This window comes from Calliopsis andreniformis, chromosome 10 (assembly GCF_051401765.1).
Source record: "Calliopsis andreniformis isolate RMS-2024a chromosome 10, iyCalAndr_principal, whole genome shotgun sequence".
NCBI classification, from domain to species: Eukaryota; Metazoa; Arthropoda; class Insecta; order Hymenoptera; family Andrenidae; genus Calliopsis; species Calliopsis andreniformis.
The window spans coordinates 11,863,822-11,886,772 of NC_135071.1; the positions used below are offsets into that span (position 1 = coordinate 11,863,822).

Genomic DNA, 22,951 nt, shown 5'->3' on the forward strand with positions numbered 1-22,951 from the left:
GAAATTCAATGATACTAAATGTACGTAGCATGCTTTGCTGTATTTTTGATGTTTTTTATTTCGTGTAATTGTTTCTGCAGCCACAAAATCATCGGATTACTTTGAACAATACATTCGGTGAAAATAATTGACAGGTTTGAAGGGCTAAAATATTACAGTGCAAATTGAAAATGTTTTTGTTGAAATCTTTATTTGAAAGGCTTTGTGTTTCTGCAGTGAAATATAGGTCATGATGAAGATTAAGTGAAGATTAACTTTTGCATCTATTGGTTAGAAGTATTCTAAAGTATATTCAACAGTAAAGTATTGTATGGTTATATTGTTAACATTTTTCAAATTTTCCCTATTTCGTATATTGTGTATACATATACAGCTATGCACATAAGTTTCGCATAGATATTATTAGCTATCGTGGTATAATATTTGCTAAAATAGTTAAATCTTGGAAATTAATCTTCATTGCTGTTCAATATTTATGTCCCTTATAAATGAGAAAAATTCGGTAATAAATGATTGAAACGGAAAACCAGTTCAATTTTTGAAAAGTCTCAATTACACAAATCCTAAAAGCAAAAATGCAACCATATATATACAGAGAGTCTCGGATAACTGGATAGAGCTGTATCTGTAGAACCGTTATTGATAGAAAAAAATTGATAGAATGATAGAAAACACGTTCACATTGGTCAAGTTGCTCAAAATCACTTGCATTCAAGCTGCAATTGCAGTAACTTGACTGATCTGAACAAGCCTTTACGATTTTAAACCTACAACTCCTAGTTACGCGAGGCACTTTGTAGACTAGCGCATACTATCAAGCTCGCGAACTTTCAGCGAATTGAAATTTATTCCCTTAATCCCATATCAAAAATCCAATTTCCCCGAGCGAGGAGTGACACGTCTCGGTCCCCACGTCTCGTTCTAAAAACACGTCAAAACATGTCTGTACGCGTGTTCCAGCGACCAACCTGACGACGATCGGCGACGACAGAATAGGCACCGGGAGCAGCCGGCTACAGATGCAAATCACGCGCGACGAACTGGGTGCAACTTTCACGTGTAAAGTAAACAGTATAGCGCTCGTCGAGCCCCTCACCGTCGACGTCAAACTGGATGTTCACGGTAAGTGGTATAGATCTCTGTCTATCTGTGTGCACGCGTGTGCACGGGGTCCTCCTGTCCCACGGACAGACGCTATTGTCCTCGAAAAGTGAATCACTCGAGACGATAAGCGTTTCTTTATCGTCGCATCGTCTCGATCGACCGAAGAGGAGGAAATAATCCGACGAAGCTGAACTCCTTCACGATAGGACGGTATTCATTATCTGGACATCGCGTCGAGCGCTCTTCGAACCTTTCGAGGAAAAGTTTCGGATGGGAAGTGAAAAGTAGACGATTCGTTTTTCCTTTGGCCTCCTCCTCGACCGGTATCGATTGTTTCTCGTGAAAGTGAACCCTCCTTTCCTGAGATAGAATCTTCCTCTGTGTCTCGGGCCAGGATGTATAGAATGTCCTGCGATGGGATAGTACTGACACTGTAATTTTGCGCGTGAGAATGGATTGAAATCTCTTTGTGCACGATTCAGGGTTCCCTTTGTGCTTAATGGTGGACCTTGATTATCTTTTTCAGCTCTGTCGATAGTCGGAGTTATTAACTGTTAATTAACGAGTGATAGATTTCCTTTGAGTTTTTGCTGCTTTCTTTTTTAATTTCATTAAATGTCGATTTAAAGTAAGGATAATGGTTCTAACTCTCGTAACACTACGCCTGGGTTCATTTGGACCCAGATATCCTTCGGCGAGGGTCAAAGGATGGTATGTAGTGAAACCAATGCTGTTGTTGTAGGACAATGTTATTGAGGTATTGACGTCCACAGTTTTAAACCATTTTGTGTCATGATCTTGTTGAGGGAAAAGTTCTATGAATTCCTTTTGTGAATAATAGAAGTTCTATCTCGTGAACTACTTTTAAGGCATAAATTTAAATTTCTGTGAAAAGTGACTTATATCATTATGTCTTATTGCTAGAGAATTATTTTAACTGCTTTGATAATTTTAATTTTAATGTTAATGGTGATACTGTCAGCCAATGTTTTAATTCACATTGTAGTGATTGTATACCTTTTGGCTGTCAGTATAACAAACAGCAACTTAAATAAGGAAATATTCATTTCTATCATTTTTCCAAAATTATATGCAACATCTGATGAGCACAAATAGGTTTTTATTCTACAATTTTAATTTACTTCTGACTGAGATTGATATATTTGGGATACAAGAAATTACTATTGAATAAAGAGGAAGGAATGTACGAATTTTTGCTCCTTCTTACAAAGTATATTTTGGGAGTACTATTACAGATTAAGGAAAAGAACCTTGCCTTCATTTAGCAAACATACTTTTAGAAATTATAGTATTTTATTTTATTATATATTTCTATTTTAGAAATTATATTAATTAAATAAAAAATGAAGAATTCCAGATACAGAGCTAAATTAATTAATTTCAGCTAAATCATAGGGTTTGAAAGAGCGTCACAAGTATTAAAGTCATTCTACAATGTGTAGGCACACCTTCAGCAGGAAGATTAAATTACAAATCACGATTTCACCATCTTCTACCGACGCGGGTGAACCGAAGATTAATGTTTTTAGATAGAACGATACAGGAAGTTCCTGCTTGTGATCAATTTCTGTCGAAAGTTTGAGAGTTAAGTATGATCTATGAATTACAAACGAAGTGAAAGAGAATCAACCATCACTAAATTATTACTTTGCTGGTTAAAGTCATAAATCATGGGCAGCTGTGACACTGAAACAAAAAGTGATTCTTCCTGCGTCGTTTGCTAGAAATAAAAGTAATGTAACACGCAAGCGGGTTAAATTGCAGGTTTATCTTTCATACTCCTTGAATTGAAAGATCTTTTCTTCTTCCTTTAATTCCATTAACTCCATTTCAGCCTTAATGGAGCTGACTTATTAGCTATTTGAAAAATGGTTAAGCATCCACAAGCAGTATTTATAAATTCTGTATTAGTATATATCAGTAATTCAATTAAGGAAAATAGTTTCACTCAGTATCCTGATACTTAGTTCAAATATGTACTTTCTGAAAACTCTTAATTATTTCATGGCTTCATGCTCATTCGTTATCCTCTATTAATGTACTACTGATTTTTAAATTATTTGTGATTCTATGTATAAATATTTCGAAAACCATTAAATTCCCAACATGCATTCTAGTAAGCATACATATTCATGCAAAATATCTTCGATCATCATATTCCACGAGCAATACAACCTGTCCCCACTGTCTGACAACCATGACAGGGGGAGTATACCGAGGTTTGATAAACAGAAACACTCCCCAGCAGCGCTCAGTTACTTTGTGTCCGTGCTTATAACAACACCCCCCAAAGTTCCGTGTGTGTTAGTTCCATCGGTTCTGCTTGTTGCAGATATTTATTCTCAGTTTCATTGCAGTTGATGCAATCTTTTTTTCATCACTGTCATGTAATTTTTATGACTAACTTGCAAAGTGTTTTTGAATGGATATTAGAAACCATTGAATTAGTTAAATTAATAATTATAAATTATAACACTATATAACACTTATAATTATAAATTATTTTCTTCAGTTATAGACAGTGTTATTTTAAAACAATTTTAGTGTGTGATAACTCTGACTTAAAGCTGAATTTTTAATTTTAGTAAAAGACAGCATATTGTGTGAGTAGTGGTGATACGTTATCGAATCTAGTATCTGTGTATCAGACACAATGGAGTAGTGCAGGTACACCGTGATATTGATGCAAAGTAAAGATCACTGTATACATAGTGCCGAGCGAAATGTCTGATATGCATCAGTTCGTAACTACTGAAATTATCGGATACGCCGTACCATGTTCTGTGGAATTTAAAGTGGAAGAGTTGATTAAGTGATCTGCGAACTCTGAGTGGAATATCAAATCGAATATTGAATTATGTATAACTATAAATTAAGAAATTTGTTTTCTGATGCAACGTAGACTACATATTAAAGCAGTTACTTAACAAAAGAAAGGTAAGAGAAGGTTAAAACTGTTTTCAATTTATGAAACGAGATCTACGAGATTAGGATCTACGAGAACCCAATTACTTAATTACTTTTTTCTTTATTATTAATGAATCAAGCGCGATTCGTTATTCTTAGTAAAGGTTGATTATCAAATGTTCGATAATTTAAATAGTTGGAATCTGATACTGGTCAGACGCTCTACCTAATTCGTATATCTATGATTGTAAAGCAAAATAATCCAAGTCACATATTTTTGTTTTCGAGATACTGACATTTAAAGTTTTCAACTTTAATATTGTCTTATGAATTTCTGCCTTTTCTTCTTTCTGAAAATATGCATTCTATATTCTAAATATTAATTAAGACCTTAATTTAAATTTTTTAAAAATGTGACATAGATTGGTTTGCCTTACAGCCACACATAAATAATAACAGAAGGAAGAATAGACCTTTATTTAATAAAAATAATTGCATAGCTACAGTTCAGTCGCAAAACCAAGTAATTATCGTTTTGATACCGCTGTGAGTGTATTTGTTAAAATTAATTCACCATGATCCCACACAAATAAACCATAACGCAAAGAAACATAAACTCAGGGATTCCTGTATTTCTTCCTTATCTCAACTTCTTAAAATCAGTAATTTAGTTATTTCTTCTAATTACGTTTCCTGAGTTGTACCTTAGATTCTTCACAGCGCAACAAACTTCATTATTTGCAATATTATAAAAGCAAGATATCTTTCTCATTTACGTTCCACGAGCCGCCCCCACGAAATGACCTCCAGCAACTTCTTTTATACAACCCTAGATCGGGATTTCTTTCCTCGGTTTCCCTCGCAATAACGTTATCGCAATTTGACGAAAGATTCGCGTGGGAGAATGGGTAGGGACGTGGCTGAGAGAGGAAACAGGCTTTCCACATTCACCAGCGCAACTTTAACTCTTAATCTACTTGCCGCTAGGACAGGGGGGTCGTTTCGCCTTCCCTCTTCTCGTCCCCCCTCGCGCGGATATAACTCTAGGAACTTCATGCAGCACGGGAGGGATGCGCGAGAAAAGGTGGGGGGTGAAAGTTTTCGGATCCAGCAGCGAGACCCTAACCCCCCATTTATTCCCTGTTACAATGGCTCGTCGGCGATTTGTTTCGCGCTGGCCAGCGGAATGCTTCCTCGTGGCACGTTAGAAGCGTGTATCAGAAGCCCGATAAATTATTCTAATCTACGTACCTGGGCTTGGTTCCTCGTTCTTTAATCTCGGCCTCCCGCTCGACCGTATCTCCTTCGCGATTCTGGCCGCGAAGCAATCTTCGATCGGGGATGCGAGACGCTCACTTATTCAGCACCGCGATTGGAATCGGGATCGTAATGATAAGGCTGGGGCAGGGCAGTCGTGTTAAGAATTTTAGAGTACGGTTGGTATTGAACCCAATTGCGCATATTATTCTTTTGGGGAGGAAACGAGCCTGATGGGGTGTTGTCGAGAGGAAATGGTTTGAAAGTTTGCTGGATTTTATTCGGTTGTTGTGTAATATCTACTCGCTAATAACCTGTGAGCAGAATGGAGCGATGGGTTTATAGAGCGTGAAAGTAGCTTTTGAGAAGCTAATTTAACTCGTTTCTTCTTTAGTGAGGTGAGAGTAATTGAATAGTGAGAAAGTATCAGGGTTTTTTCTTAGAGTCGATGTACATTTCTCTTTTTAAGTTTTATATGAGTTCGTGTGTGATATAATATTTGCTATTTAAGTTATATCGTATGGCAAAGTAGTTTTGAGTCAAAAATAGTATTTTATGTGTATAGTAGGTATAATGAAACTATTGTGTGTGAATCATTATTCAGATGCAGCTAATAAATAACTAAATATTTAGCTCATTATTTGGCTGTTAATTTCTGGGAAACTGTATATAAACTTAAGGGTTTACCTTTAGAGAAAATTCCGAAGTTTGAACTACACACAATAAATTTATAATAAGTACCTACTCCAAAGCTTGTAACAAATAATTAATATATATATGTAAAGTATAAATTAACAGGATATAAGCATTAATAGTATCTTAAATGGTACTTCTATACTTCTCTTAATTCGTGATTTCAAGAATATACAGTCTTTATCCATTATAATTCTGCAACTTATAACTAGCAACAAACTCACAAAGTTAAAGAAAATAACGCCCATTAAAAATGAAACAGGGATTAAATTAACGAACTTACTAAAAATACCAATGAGATAACAGCGAACCGAAGAACAGCAGATTTTCATGACTACCACATCAAATAAAAGTAACGTAATATTAAACGGCTTAAAGCATCAGGGTTTAAAAAACGGAAAAAGGTAAACAAATATCAACAAACGTTCTTTGGCTGCCAATTATAAAGCCAGAGGAGGCGCTCCGTATAATTTGCCCACGCGCGTGCAGAGACGTTGTAAAGATTTAATGAGTAAATAATTACGTTCCACCGGAGGCGCACGCAGATTTCGCTACCGTTTTGCCGTGTGTAAACGAGACGTGGATAGCACGGTTGCCTAGAAGGCAAATAGGTTGGGACTTTGAAACCCGGAAACTCGAGAGTTTGTCGCGTATCCGAGCAAAAGACATTCTCCTTTTACAAAGTTTCGAGAGATTAACACTCGCAGAAAGAACGCGAGGCGACGCTTCGCCGCGACGGATCCTCAGGAGTATCAGAAATCATCAGCGGGCTAATTGCGTTCTGTTCTCATTCTCTGAAAGAAGAAGCATCGCGTGCGACGAGCAGTTTGTAATTTAGATGCAACTGGAGAGACATGAGAGTCCGGTGTCAAAGATTGCAAGCCCTATAATACTATTCCTCTAGAAAAAATACAGGTTCTCCTATCGTAATATCCGTGAACGTAGGGACAACAGTATGGCTGATTTTCAAAGAATATGAATTCATGCCTTAATTGAAGTCTATTGGATAGAGTTTGTAGTTTTAGCAAAAGGAAATTATGGTTAATCAAAGAAACTTCTATAAGAAATGGAAGAATCAATATCTAGGAAATAAGAGTATGTGAATCTGTGATAGAATTTTTTACTTATTTATTTATTTAGTGATGAGCGGACCAGAAGTGTGCTCACTTCTACATTAAACATAAAATAAGCTGTAGTGTCACAATATTACACTAAAAAAGAAATTTACAAAAACATGAATAATACGTATAATATAATGTAATGCATTGGGTCATTAGCAGACCAAATAGTAGTAAAGAATAATAATAATAATAATTTATGTTGGTTAATTATTCTTGTTACTAACTGTTTTGTATAAAGGATGTCAGAATTCCTTTCGATTGAAGCAAATTGCTTGACAGATAAAAGGCAGCCCTAAATTCTTTTTACTTCTTTCATATTTTTAACTGTGACTAATTTTCAGTGGTTTTTACAACAGCTGTCGACATAACCTTGTTACAAAAATTTAAGTTATTACAATAATCGCTATTATTTTCTATGAGAAGATATCGTATAAGTAGACATTGAGCTCAAGTGATTACACGAAACGAATTCCACCACTTTCAGTGAAACAACTTTAAATAAGTGAGACCTCACGATTTCTTTAATCAAAGAAAGTTGTAGGTTGTCATGTATATTGAATTTCTTTGAATCTGAAATTTCAAATTACCTGAATACGTGATTCAGAAATGGTGAGGCATAAATTGTTAACGAAAACATTACACAGAGAATCCCTCTAGGGCAGGCAATCAATTATTCCTTAAAGGGATATACGAATTAAGCTGGTCATAATCGAACCTGCTGGTATTAAACTCACAGATCACGTTCTACTATTTTCGAACGATCAGCAAACTGTTCCCGTTTCGAGTGCTTCGTAGCCCCAGCAAATTTTGTTAATAATTATTCATTTATTCGCTAACAATCGAACAATAGTAATATAGGCGGGCAACGCAGAAAGCAGGAAATTCGGTTAATAATTGTGCTCAATTAAACCGAACACCCTGTGCAATTAACATTGTAATATTTAGATTGCAACGGACTTAATTAACAAAGCGATTTGCGAAAGATCTTTCGTTTCGCTGCAGCCCCCGATTTTGTTAGTTGCTAATTGTTGTACGTATATTAACTTTTAATTATTATGGATTCGCTAATTCTTTTTAAAAATATGATATCTTTGAATTGGATCTTTTAACTGATTTGTGCTTAACTTCGATTTATAATTTCAGACACTCAGTTAATATTGCCTTTCTATAATGTTCATTTATATTCTAAATAACATCTTCAGTTTTTTATGATTAGTGGAAGTGAAGGTGATAAGACTTGAGAGAATTTTTACCCTTTTTAATTATTTTGAAATAGTTAAAATCTTATTTATTTCTTGTATATTGAAAAGACAATTTGTTATATTATATGAAGTACAACCTCTGATCGTTATTTTATAAAAATGCAAACAGTCGAGGTGCTGTAACAATGTGCAGAATATTTTATCAAGTCTGCCAGAAGAGAGAGTGAATTTAAAAAACCTGTTCCTCTTTGAGAAACAAAGAATCATGCATTTGAAGTTTTATTATTTACATTTCAACTGAATTTCCAGAACTGTTTTCAGAATTTACAATAAAATTAATAAAATATGACTTTGGCATTCCCAGACGAACTAATAGCATTGCATTTTCTCTCTCGTGTCAAAAAATTGGTTGAAACTATTTTTTTAATATCAAACAATTCGTCGCATTTTCCAGTGTATATAAATAAAATACCGAATACTTTCCGAAGAAAATAAAGTCGACGTGTTTAAAAAGAACCTTTAATCAATCTGTGACAATATGAAACTCTAGGATCTTGCAAATTAATAAACTTTTTACGAATAAACTGTCACTTCGTTATTTCTATCACAAAATATGTGTCAAGGGGATCCTAATAACACGGTAGATAAGACACAAGCTATACCTAACATTTGATCAAACTATTTGTTACTGAAATTGACATATCAATCTCACAAAAGTTTCTGAGAATTATTTGACCTGGCTATCGCAGTAAATAAAGCGAATAAGAATAAAATTGGTCTTCAGTCATTACCAAGGTATTCAAGCTAAACGTAGGGTCCTTTTTTTTATTTCCTCACCATTCCAATCGATAATCGATAACCCAATTCACTTCGTGAGTTTTTCAACCGTCTGACAAAACTTTATTTTCGATGTCAGTGCTGATTAAAAGGAGGCTTAACGTTCTTCCGAAACGCAATACACATTAACATATAAAATAAATGAAGAGCCGACGCTAGTTTTCAACCAATAAAACTAGCATCGGGAGCTCGATTTTTCTTCATTTCAGAGAAACCATGTCGTGTTGAGAGCTAGGAAGTTTTCGGTGTAGTAAGAGCTGGCAAAACACTTGCCAGGCGAACTTAATTATTACGTATTTACGTTATTACTCGGGCCATCGCGATACGCTGTTATCATAAAAACGGTCTCGGCTAGGTTTCGCGTTCCTCTTACAGTCGCTGCATTTAAAACCGCGATAGCGCCATAAATTACTCAAGATTACTAAGCGGCGTGCGGCTGAATTGGCTTCGACCGCTTCTATGGCTTTAATCGCGGAGAAATAATGACCATTTTTATCCGGAATTCAATAGAAGGATCCGCAGCCATTATCGACGCCCGTCGACGCATCGACAACGACCGCTTTTTGCGATACTTCCTTGAATTCCCCCGCAGTAGGGATGGCGCGAACACGCGAACGCCGAACAATTTGAAGCACTAATCGGTATCGCGGTCGTTTCCCTCCATTCTCTTGCTCCGCCTTTTCCAGTGGGAAGTTTTGATAACGTCTGCACGTAAGGAGAGATCGCTTCGAGAGGTATATGTCCTCCTGCCTTTGTTTTTTAATGGGGTTGGGAGAAGTTTGCTCCAAGATGGACTGGAAGTGCTTTTCGTTTTTATTGTAATCGGTATTTTATTTTGGAAGATAAATGGGGAAAGTTAGATGGAGAAGTGTATTACTTGCTTTGCATTTCTGGATTCAATAGTTTTCTAAAAAGGGTTGTAGTGCAGAATAATAGAAGATGGCATACGTACGTGACTCCAATTTCACTATGCTAACAATTAAACTGTTGTAGAATGATTTTAAATACACGTGTACTGAAGTTGTTGAATGTTTTGTAAGGCTTGGGGTCTCATTTGACACCTGTAATAAATTATTATCCGTAAAATAGTGTACGTAATTTTGCCATATCGTAGCGGAGAGGGTTGTCAATTTGGTCTAAAAGAATTCGTTTTCAGAGTTTACTAGTGTGAACTGAAAGAGTCGTCTGCCCTGGTATTAAATTTATATACCAGACAAGACAAGTCTTACTGAACAGACAGCTTGAGTTTAAATTATGAATTTCTTATTGGTGACGAATTTGAGAACATTTGCGAAATTGGGGTCACTTACCTTATTTTTGACGATTGGGTCAGTTACCTTATGTTACGAACTAAAATTAAGGTCTTCCGTAACATTTTAGGATCTGTCGCCAGTTATCACAGTTTTATCAATTCAGGTTTCTCTTCTATTGATATCTATACCATCCACTTACTTGATAATTTAAATTACTTAAACTTATTCCTTGAGGTGCTTTTTGAGCTCCTCGAATATCCATACAAATTTATCCAACAATTTTATCGCGTCTTAAATTCTTTCTACTAAGGCATCTTACAACAGAAAATGTAAAATCCTTCAACTTAAGGGGTTACTGTTATCTAACAATCCGCAGGATACTTGGAAGCTCAAGAACTTTAAAAAAGACTATCAATAAAAATGCTGCCAAATGTTTTTTCACAAAAAGATGCACCTCTTAGCTATATTATCCTAAATTTTCATGAAAGAATGTTTTGAACTAAAGAAGATATTTGCTTTTAGAGGCACTATTTGGGCTAGGGAATTTCCACCAGCAGAAAACACGTCTTCTATCGTAGAGACAACATCTCCCTTAATTAATAATATTTCTTAATGAAAATTTGAGATAGTATACCCAAGGGATGTATCTTTTAACAGAAAAACTTTTGCCATCATTTCCACTGACAGGTTTTTCTTTTAAATTCTCGAACTTGTAAGCTTTCTGCGATCCAGCTATGGGGATGTAGCCACTTAACATGATTTAATCGTGTCTGCGCATTCTACTGAGGTCAAAACTGAAACGTTGATGTTTTCCATGTAGAAGCCTGCCTCTTTTGCAATATTGTCGACCCGAGAGAAAGGCTTCTCGCGAATGAATCGATTAAGTAAGCCGCTTTTAACGACTTGGCGTGGATTTAAAGTTGAAGCGTCGGAAGTGGTTGCAACGTATCTGTGAAAGTCTCGCAGCGGTTGCAGCTGCTGTCAAAAGTTAATGCTCGGGACCTGTCGAGTCGCAGAAAGTCGCAAGATTGCCAGGCACACAGCTACTTAGGGGCAAACAAGACCCAGGAAATCGCATCCCCGTCGTTTTCACGACTTAAAAACTTGCCACGGCTCGGCTTGTCGTTCTGCCCCCTTTCTCCCAGCCAGGCAAGGAAAAATTTCGCCCTGGAAAAAGTCTCAGGGATAATTGATTAGTGAACAAACACCCCGAAAGTTGGAAAGCGGCGTGATCGATAGAAAGTTGAGGAAAGTTGTATTCGACGGAGGGGAGAGACAAATTTGTTCACGGCGAAATAATTCAGAAATATTTTCTGTGCGAAATGGGTTCTAGGCTTGCGAGCCACAATGTTGAGCGAATGGGTTACTCCACCTGAGCGAAGAAAAGAGATCGATTCCTCGTGAGAATATTAAGGGGAAATATTTCAAGCTGGGAAAATGGAATAACGTCCTGTATATCGTAACCTGAAGGAAAGTTTAGAAGCTAATTTCAAATGGAAAACTGTACAGTGTGGTCTATGCCTGGTGGTACAAGTGATTAAAGAGTGATTCTAGATGGAAAGATAAATCGAAAACGTCGAATAACATTTCTTCGTATGAGATTTGCTTTTCGAGAACGTCGACTTTAAATATGTCTAGGAAAATACAAATTTAGTTCAAAGAATAAAATTGTGTATTCGACTCAATGGGCAAAATTTTCAACAATTTCTGTCATAATAATAAATTTATCGTATGCAAGTATCCTGTTTTAGTATGTATTCTCGACTACCCAGTAAAATAAACACAACTTTGATCCAATACAATTTAAGTACACGTATACGCCGCGAATATTTAGTCGATTTTCTCGAAACCAAGCCTCATATGAAAATATATTATTCTATGTTTTCGACTTATTTGACATAGAATCACCTTCTGAGCGATTGTACCACCACTTACTGACCACCCTGTACAAGGCTCTAATTTTATCTTATTGGATCTACTAACAGTAGGTAATACTCCCATAATTTCCAGCGCGAAGAATCAACAAACGTCGATCAGGCTTCACCTAAAGCTACCCCTCGCAAGTACAGTAGAAGGTAGGTCGATTAAATAAACCCTCGAAAACATTGATCGTTCCTCCGTTAAAGGGTAAAACAAGAAGATACTCTACTTGAACAGCCCCCGAAATGAAACGAGTTGAAGGAAACCGAGGGTATCGGTTTCCGGAAACAGGTTTAAAGGCAGGACCGAGTGCTGCCTCGAAGACCCTAATCGAGAGCGTAAAGAAGTTATAGGGAAGGACGATGGAAGGGAAACTGGCGCAGGGCGCTTTAAGCACTTTTTCCCACGAAAATCGCTTTCGTTTTCTTCAATTATACCGCGGGAAATTCCATTACCTTCGTCGAAAAATTTCCCTACTATCTCCCGAGGCCGCGCGAGCCAACGTCGATAAACGATCCCCGCGATTGTACGAGCGAGCAGCTTCCCCTGAAGCGCGCGGTGCGTCGTTAAAAATAAGAGTCCCAGCAAAACGGGGCGGAATAGATACTCGTCATTTTTTTCTTCCGCCTTCTTGCCGACGCGCGACTGAAGGGAAATGCAATCCCCGATATTAGATTCCCTGTTCGCCCTCTATTCCGGATCGACGGTCTGTCTTTGCGCGTTCCTCTCGCGTCGACTCGCTGATTGCCGGCCCCAGCGCTCGAGGATTATCTCTCGTGTTAGTGCGCCCTCGAGAAACTTTCCTCTCTGTGTTTCTCTTGACGGCGAAGAGTGGCGAGGGAAGGGGAAAAGTTCGGTTCAAGTATGCTCGCATGTTAACTTTTTAACGCGCTCACTGGCATGCGTCAGTCATAGTGTTAGGAACGGGTGAGTGTTGCTTAACCGCAGCTGTGAGTAGCGTTTTTGAAGAGAATGCGGCTGCTAAGAAGCGAGGCGTCGTACTGTCAGAAACGGGTGGAAAGTTTATTCTAGCGAATTAGAACGGTGTAATTAGCAGTTGCCCTTTGATCAGTCTAATATGTAACGATCTCTGTGAACGAATAGTGTTCAGAAGTAGTTAATATGCAGGAGGTTAAGAATAGTGGTTTAAAAGTAATATACTTTATTTTTTATTAAGTATCTCGAGATGCTGAAAAAATTGAAGCTATTTCGAGGTTCGTAAGGTTTAGAATTTCTTTGTGTTTAAACTACAATTTTTAAGATCTGTGTTTATGTTATATACATCCAGATAGCAGACGATGTCTTGGAGACGTCTATTTTATATTCATTTTATGCTTGAACCTGTTACGACATAATTTAGAGGTCTTAAAAACATCTGACAGTGTACGTCCTAAGGACTTCCGAAATATACTTCCATAAAACGTCTTAAAAACACACTACACGGACGATTATAAAGACTTATGCCTGTGGACATCTTAAAAACGTATATTTTTTGCCTGAATATCTTATAGACGTATTCTGAATGGGTTAAAGGACAGTCATAAGCGTCTAAGAGACATACTGATTTGAACCTTAAGACATTTTAAAGACATCTTCTGAACACTTTTAGAATTTTAGTGAATATCTTTAAGATGTTTTTAAAATGTCTTTGGGACATTTTTAGAACTTTAGTGGATGTCTTTAAGACGTTTTTAGGACGTTTCTCTGTTATATGGGCAGAAACTCAGTTGTTTAACTCTCGCACGGGATGCTGGGTCAAAAGTGACCCTGAGTCCGCTGGCTCTGAACATAAATGTAAAACAGTTTTCTGTTCAAGTGTTAATCACTTTCCAACAACTTCAACGAATCTAGAAACAAAAATTCATTTTAGCATAAATATTTCATTTATTTATATAAAATCAATTTACACTTAACTAAAACTCTTCTATAATCTCTATAGTATTGTACAAATTAATGAAAACACAGTGGTCACCAAAAGTTCATTTTAAAACCACGGCAAAAGCTCAACATCAATAGAGGTCTCTTTTATTGAAAAATCAACACAGCGTATTGTATTACTAGTAAAAACTAATTTACTACCACAATATTTTTTCAATAAACTAATCTATTCGGATTGATTTACACAATACCGTGCCATCGAAATCAGTAATACATTAATACACTGATTTATTCTCTTTAACATGTTCTCCTTCCACGGAATTAAAATCGTGTATTCTATCAAACAAGACTAGGGACTAAAGATATGTTGCGCTTTGTGGCCGAGCTGTTTTCAAAATGCACAATGGCAGCGAGTGCACTAATGTTTCTTCGCGGACGACAAGAACTGCAACGAGTACCCCGACAAGGGTAGCCGGAAATTGAGCTTGCGAGCGGGTAAAAAGTGAAGGGAGTAAAAAATAGTTCGTTTTACCGACTGTCTTGGGGAAGTAGATGGATTCTTCGCTGCTACCGGTCCCTTGGCTGAAAAAGTGAAATAGTAGTTGAGAAGTAGGGCGAGACCTATTCACCGTGATCGAGACGACATTTCAGTATTAAACTTTGCTTCTTAGCATTCGCTGTAAACCTGTTCTCCTTTACTGCCAGGGAAACTCCATTTTTGAACTTAACATCGAATTTATGTCGAATGTTATATTAACTTACAGTTTTTTGTTTCAAGTTAGAAAAATGGTGTTCTAAAATAATATCGAAAAGCGTTCAGAAATTCTTGTAGATAAATTATGTAATAACCATAGAATCAAGTTTTGAAGTAAAATCTTTTAGTCTAAAAGAACATAAGAAGATTACTTGAAACAGTTTTGTAATGTTCGAGTTTATAGAACTCAAATTAAATTTTGAAACATTCTAAATGGAAATATATTTTACAATCCTGGACACTGGTAACAAGATATGTAGAACGAGAAACGCTTACATATCAACAAACCAGTAATTACATGTAAGAATGATACACACTAAATACAAAAATCTAAAAACCTTTAAGAAGGTTGCCATGAATAAAGATATAATTAAAAAGAAATACATATTTCCGTATGTTGAAAGAAGAATTTAGTAGCAATTGAAAAACAGCTAGTGAAAAAACTTACTTTTACATTACTTTTACATTACTCTTACATTACTTTTACATTACTTTTACATTACTTTTACACTACTTTTATACTACTTTTACACTACTTTTACATTACTTTTACATTACTTTTACATTACTTTTACATTACTTTTACATTACTTTTACATATTACTTTTACAGTTACATAAAATTAAGATTCATGAAAGCCGAATATCGTTAAATTTCATATAAAATCTTTCTAAGTCATTCGATAGATCAAACTCGATCGATGAACAAGAAAATTCAAATTTCTACCAATTTTCGACTTACCTTCGTCAAAGAACTTTTATTAGGAGGACGATCCGCGTTTACAGCGACCGGCTGCAACACGATCCGCAAATTGTCCCACGTTTTCGGTCGCAGTTCAATTACACAGCCGGGACGACAAACGAAAGCTTGCGCTCGTGAACTTTATGACGGGTTTCCGAAATCCCCGCGTGATTTTACGATTCCCGTGACAGCGAGCGAACATAAACGTGCACTAGATGCTTAGAAATTTTACTACTCACTAAAGGCGAGCTCCGTTGAAAGCGTCAGAAAGAAGAATATCTCCCGCAGCCTCCTGTCGACTTTTGGATACCACTTTTATCCCCTTTAGAGAGTATTAGGAATAAATTCCACCGCTTCGTGACGAACGTGTCGCGTTCTTGCAGCAGCCACAAATTTTCGTGTATCAACACTGTGTCGTGATTTATTTATTCTTACGTTTTATGAGCACAAATAGGAGTGATAACGCTTCATAGAGTGGAAGGAGGAACAAGAGTTAGGGATTTGAAGGCCGTACTATAATATATACAGAAGACTTTTTTATATTAATTTGTGGTAAGTTTGTTTCACTTACTGTCTGAAGTATGTACTATTCATATTTCATGAGAAGTCCCTTGGAAAGCATTAAAGGCAATATATTTTAGAGGACTTCCGGTATAACACGAATAGTGCTTATTCCTTCGTCAGGTACTTTAGTTTCGTACACATAACCAGAAGTGGTTTTTTGTAACTGTTATGTCCTTTAGTTGCATTCATTTATTGTATCACTGTAACCGCCTATTCTTTTTGCAAAATGTTGCATCAGTGTGATTATTCAGTAAATAATATTAAAAATATAGACATTTTTCTCAGAACTGTATTGAATCAGTGAGATCTGAACCAAGACGAAGTCTCGTTAATTATTTTTCTTTAAGGTTCTTTTGATATATTAATTGCCACGTTATAGTTGCTAAATATTCTACAGAGACTTTTCTATTTGTAAATTTTCCACCATGAACACGATTTTAAAAAAAGCTATATTTAATCAGATTGCCTTAGTCATTTATACCCATCATGAATTCTTATTTTATTTATGATTACATATGTATATGAACATTATTTGTATGTACAGAAATAAAATTGTCATTTATAAATGCATGAAGTGGTAATTAAACTGTTGGCAAATGCCATTAAAAAGAACTTGGAAAAATACCGTCGAAGAGGTAATAATAAACTTAGATAATCGGATCTCTGACATAATCCTAAATGTTCAAAGACGTGTGGAATTCCCGAGAGAGTGTGCTTTTACACGTTCTTTGACCATCGTTCGAGGACTCAGTTCATGATCTCTTAATACGCTTAAACAGAACACGTATGGTCCATAAATAGAGCAATGCTCTGTTAAAATTAAGTTTCACAACTTCCTTCAACGTCTGCAATTTAGTCTTGGATAAAACACTTGTCGACTTAACTAGTTTTCAAAAACGCTTGATCGAAATAGCACAAAACGAACCCTGTCGAATCGGTGTAAACCGCGGCGAATAAAAGGCAAACGGAAAAGTAGCGGGTCATTTAATCGGTGTAACAAAAAGAACAAAGCATCAGCTGGAAACGTAACCGATATCAAACGGAAAAATAAAACGTGATTGGGGATCGATCGATATGTTTATTGGACGTTCACCTGCCGCCAGTTTCCGCTTGTCCAATTATCGAATATATCGTTTCAGTTCGATACAAAGCGTCCCAAAATGAACCATTCAGAAATGTGGCCAATAAATCTTGTTAGACATTTTCTAAACTTATTATCTACAACTGTAGCAAAGAACCAGTCTCTCCTCTCGATTTGTAGGAACTAAAGTCACTCCTTCATCGTCAAATTATTAGAAAAATTCTGAGGAAGGAAGAGCTCTTCTTGATGCACTTTTATCACTTGATAGAATTCAGCACCCTCGCGGTCCGTAATTGATCCCCAGTATTTTATATTCGACACTAGACTTTAATACCTCGATTAAACCTCTACGAACATTTCGAACCGAATATGCATGTAGAATTTATCTATTAAAGGTGTAACACGTTGTATGAATGGAGAATAATAGAAATGTCAACTAAAATTAATCACAGAAATTACTTACGAATAATATATAATTGATTCGCGTTTTGAATAGAAAGAGTAGTTCATGCTTAAATTTCAATAAAGTCAGGGTCCACGTTGAAATTTGCAGGTAACAGGTCGAAATTTTACTCTAGGAAAAAGTTCAAGTTTGAATAGGCATTAATTGATTTGGGTTACGTTGGTTATGAAGATAATGAGTACTGAAGCTGGGTCGTTGGAATTTAGATGTAACAACTGTATTGGAATTTAAGCGTGCACTGCTGTATTGTGGAAATTTATTTCAGAGGTATTTGTTCAATTAATTCTGTTCAGAACAAATTTTAAGATTACAAACGATCTGTCTGCACCCTGCATTTGAATGTCGTTTGCTAAATTTAAAGAGATAGAGTCAACTGATGATTCTAGGCGAAGTGGTAACCATCCTGGCGGCCATTTAATGAATGCTTTTTCCGTGAATAAAGGCAAACTATTAAAAAAGAATCTATTTGAGGTAATAAATAACTTCCAAATTAAAGTTTGTGGCTCCATGCATTTCCAAAAGGTCTACAGTTGAAAAATATCAAAAAGCGCCTTTAGATCCACCCTGTACAACCAAAACGAAGGAAACTTAAGATAAAGAACGAACTGTAAATCCCCCGAGCACAAAGGGTATCGCGTGCATCCCCCTCATAAAGCCCATGTCGCGATCCTTAGCAGCGGCAATATTCAATTCTTCCACAGCAATATTTCCCGGAATACCGACAGTCTCGCAAAGGGAACGCTGATCCAGGAATAATGGCGGAGCTCCTTCGAATTTCTTGATGCAACTTGACTTTCTGATTTCACCACCTTCCGCAGTCTCCCATCGACGCCCCCTCTTTATTCAACCCCCGATCTCTCCTTAGTCTCCCTCCTCCCTCCTCGCCGCTGACTCGCCAAGCCGCTTTCATATTATTCTTCTAAGAGTCGCAAGATGCAGGCAGCGAGCAGCGGGCTCAACGCGGCCGCTGCATTAGATCCTCCACACGGGTCCGACTCGACGCTCTGCTCCGTGTGCATGTGCGCGCGTGCGTGCACGGGGACGTGTCATGAATCAGTCGTGGCTTCGCGACCTCGCCAGATGAAAAAGGGTGAAAGGGTAAAGGTTGCATTACTGTCAAGTCCCCCGTAACAGGATAATTGGATTTTCTGAATAATGCGTTCCCCGACGGGCTTGTCGTTTATTTTCTTCGCCTCCTGTCCGTCTTCCTCGGAAAGGAAATTTAAATTCGGTGGACGAGGAGCGGCGCGCGGTTTCGGCGAATCGGAATCCCTAAAATTTTAAGCGACTTGGATACGGCGGAGGACAGGTTTCGGGGTGATTAATCGTGGATGAAGGGGAACGGTGTTACTTAAAGTAGACCCGGGTGAACGTTGACTAGGAGCAATTATTTAGGAGGGTGATGTCAAGTGATATTTCGTGATTAATGTGGTTCGTGTGTTAGGAATATGGGACGATTGGCTGAGGAAGTAATGAATGAATCGGTGAAGTGCAGACGTATTTCGGGGATTATGTTTTATGGAAAGATGGAAGGCTTCTGGATTGGCATTTCGGAGTTTCATTATTAGAAACCTGTTTTACATTGAGTTGGGTATACGATTGTTTTTATTGATCGTGTATGGTTGAGGCGTCAAGTGGGGAACAAGCATGTGTCTGTCTATTAATTTCGGGTTTTTATATCATTCATTCATTTCTGCAGTCCAGAGTCTCTTCCATCACGTTTTAGTAGGGATATTATCTGCAGCCAACTGAAACGATTCTAGCCACACTGACACTCTGTGTCCTTCTCTTTCTCAAGAAAGAGATAGAGAGTATTAGTGCAACCAGATTCGCCTCATTCTGGGTGTACCTTTGACTGAAATTCCTGAAATGGAATTTATATTTCGCTTTTAACTTCAAATAACTCGGGAATGATTTATAGAAAATATATGGTTCTACAAATGTAGTATCATCTTTGTTACTATGTCTTGTAATGTTTGCCAGGACTATCTTGTATAGTCTCTACAGGGTGTAAGAAATATTTTAAAAAGCGATAGGAGAGCTCAAATGAAATGAGTAACATACAGGTGTGCTAAGCTAGTAATCAAAGAATTCTGTAATTTTACAGATGCACTGAAGAACTAAAATGGGGCAAAAAATCTGAATACATTTTGCTGTATGTCTTATGATTTAGGCTACGATTACACTAAATGTGTTTTCTGACGAATGACGTTCTGAACTCGTCTCACTTATACGATAATTAATTCGAGCATATTTGTTAGAACATCAGCTCGTAAAAACACACATCCACCGTAATCGCGGCCTTAACTTTTATAAAGCTTTAAAAGACTGAGATGAACGTAGCAAGTAAATCTCGGAGAAGAAGTGGTAGAAAAAAGAAGATAAAATTACTCAGAAAGTAAAAGAACTTGTAGATATATATTAAAAAGTTTTTATCCACTCGTGAAACCTGGTCCTATGTTCAACGCATTGACTACTGTAATAAACATAAGTAGGTACTAATAAATTTTAAACACTCTGTAGATCATCTTACACTGAAACTAATAGTCAAGATTAACTTCATAAATCACCTTCGCCGATAATTTTCGACGTAAATTTGTCCTTATTCATAATACGCTTCAAAACTTCGATCGTTTGCACTAGCGTGTCCCAGGAACGACCCCAGCAGCGAGCGTCATACTGTCTTTAGAGCCTCAGAAATCACTCACAGTCTAACGATGTTATAAGATTGGGGAGAGAAACGTGGAAAGTCGAAACTGAATTTCTCTTTAAACTCGCTCCTTAAATTTTCAACTGGGCAACGTGATCACTCGCCTTTTAAAACGAGTCGCTCTGCACCAAAGCGTATCTCGGTAACAGATTTAGGTAGTAGGTTTGCTCTGTGATCAGTTTTTTCAGTCAATTACTGTCACATAATCACACCAATCATATTACAATAATTGATGAATGAATCAGTGTTAATATAATAATCATAAACAATTTTTGTAATCTGTAATCATTCATTGAATGATGAACTTATATTTTACTAGAAACAATAATGTATAGATATAGAGTTTTCGACAACAAGTGTCTGAAATTTTAAGAAATAATTCCCTGGGGCAAAATAAATCAAAGATGAAGAATGATGAAATTTTGTTTGAGTCTTAGTACCCGAGGAATTAATTGTTATATTGAAGTGCGTCTATGAGTTTCATTGTACTGGCATCACTGTGTCTGGCTTGCCTGATACACTACTGTGTATAAGTATTTGGACATTATCACGTTATTAGAAATTCATGAAATACTTACACTTTCTTGTTCATAATAACTGCTATCAGATATTACTCTCGTCAGCATTTATAAACCTTATATAAGTAATATAATAACCGTATAGTCAAAAATATATCACAAAATTTTACTTGGTGTATTTTATACATTGAAATAATGTGAAGGTGCCCAAATACTTATACACGGTAGTGTACATGCCTACAGTAGAATAAGTCCTCAAAGAAGATACATGCCTCGCATATTTTCTTGCCAAAAGTACAACCAACTCAAACAATTCTCTAGCACCGACGCTTTCTATCTCTCTCACTCTTATTCAATAACACCCGTATAAGGAAGAAATAAAGAGTGTCGGTGTGGCCAGATTGGTCTGAGCAGTTGATCATAGTCAAGTATTCAAAAAAGTACATAACTCACAGAAACAACGTTTATTTATACATTTATCAATCTTATTAAGCAATAACCGAGAAAGAATAATATGTACAAGGAATTACTGTACCATTTACTTTGACTGATCTAGTAGATGTGTTAACCTGTATCACCTCGAATACTTCAGCGAGGTTAACGCCTATAATCGGAGTTAAATATTTCTACGACGTGATATCTGTTCCAGTCCGGCCGCTGAAGATGGATTTGAACGGGGTGGTAGGCCACGTCTTACAAGGGACGAACATCTTGCTCCAGTGCACCGTGCAAGCGGCGAGGCCCGCTGCGAATGTCACCTGGCAAAATGGCACAGAGTACTTGGACAAGAACACTGACAGGATCGAGATGTTCGGGACGAATGTGCACGAGAACGTGAGTACCGACTTGGAAATAGTGTACGTGTCGGTTTTGCAAAATTAACGCGCGGCAAGACCCACGCCCTCGACGTTTTATTTCCTTCGTTAACGACGCGACCGTGTCTCCTTACGTATTCAATGGAATGGAATCCTGAGAAAGGCAGCACGTTCGACCCTGGGAATGCCTGCCTCTCGGTGGCGGTTTCCAGTAAATTGAAAAATCGGATGATATAGAATACGGGATTATATCGTGTAATGGTTGGATTATTCCGAGCTTTATTGGAACATATTTACTTGCGCGATTAACGTGATTACGAATCTTAACTGGATCCTACTCTGCATTTGTGTGTTAATCCACAAATAATTAGTTCTGAGTAATCGTGCGTTTTACATTCTTCCTCGAACAATATACCTTATAACAATCTTTTTGGCAGACTTTGTAACATTATTTATTGAAATAGCTGTTCAAGCATAAGGCTAGTAGTTTACAAATAATACATAATGTGATTTCGAGGAACACATCAAAAGTTGGTAAAAGTTATTACTGTAAAATAGCGTATCATTCAATCGCGTAGATTTCGCATTGGAGTATTAACACACAAATAATTAGCTTTAATTTAACTAAAATAACCTATTCTGACAATTTTCTTAGCATAGTTGCTAATGTTATACATTAAAATAATTCTTTAGGTATTAGGATAGTAGGTTAGACGTAAAATAGTTTATTTAAAATACAAGAGTTAATTAATTGCCTAATTATTATTAGATGAAATCTGAAAAGAGTAGTATACATGCGTATATTATTAATATTTATTTATTTGAACTTGCTAGTAATCAAAGAATAATATTAAAGAATTACAGATTCTAGTTACACATAAAATTACACATAGAATATAAATGGAAAATAACAATGGTTTGATAGGAGAATTCGTAATAATAATTTTAGATTTAAAAATTTTAGAAACTTTATTTAATAATTTATTTTGTATTATTTTTTATAATACTATATTAATATTTATAATATTATATTAATCAAATAATCAGTTTATTTGAGAGTCAACTTACTCATGCAGAACAGTGTCCAATTATTGTCAACGGGAAAAGAGAAT

The 22,951-nt window shown here is 36.6% G+C and overlaps 1 protein-coding gene across 3 annotated transcripts in view; it reads left to right on the forward strand.

Moving 5' to 3' along the window:
* The window catches only part of Nrm (neuromusculin), a 373,850-nt gene that overhangs the window by 285,912 nt on the left and 64,987 nt on the right, over positions 1–22,951 (forward strand). For all 3 annotated transcript variants that reach the window (XM_076386721.1, XM_076386719.1, XM_076386720.1), the window contains exons 5-6: positions 961–1,122; positions 21,674–21,858. In XM_076386721.1, coding sequence (XP_076242836.1) covers positions 961–1,122; positions 21,674–21,858 — 347 coding nt within the window. The remainder of the gene's footprint in view (positions 1–960; positions 1,123–21,673; positions 21,859–22,951) is intronic.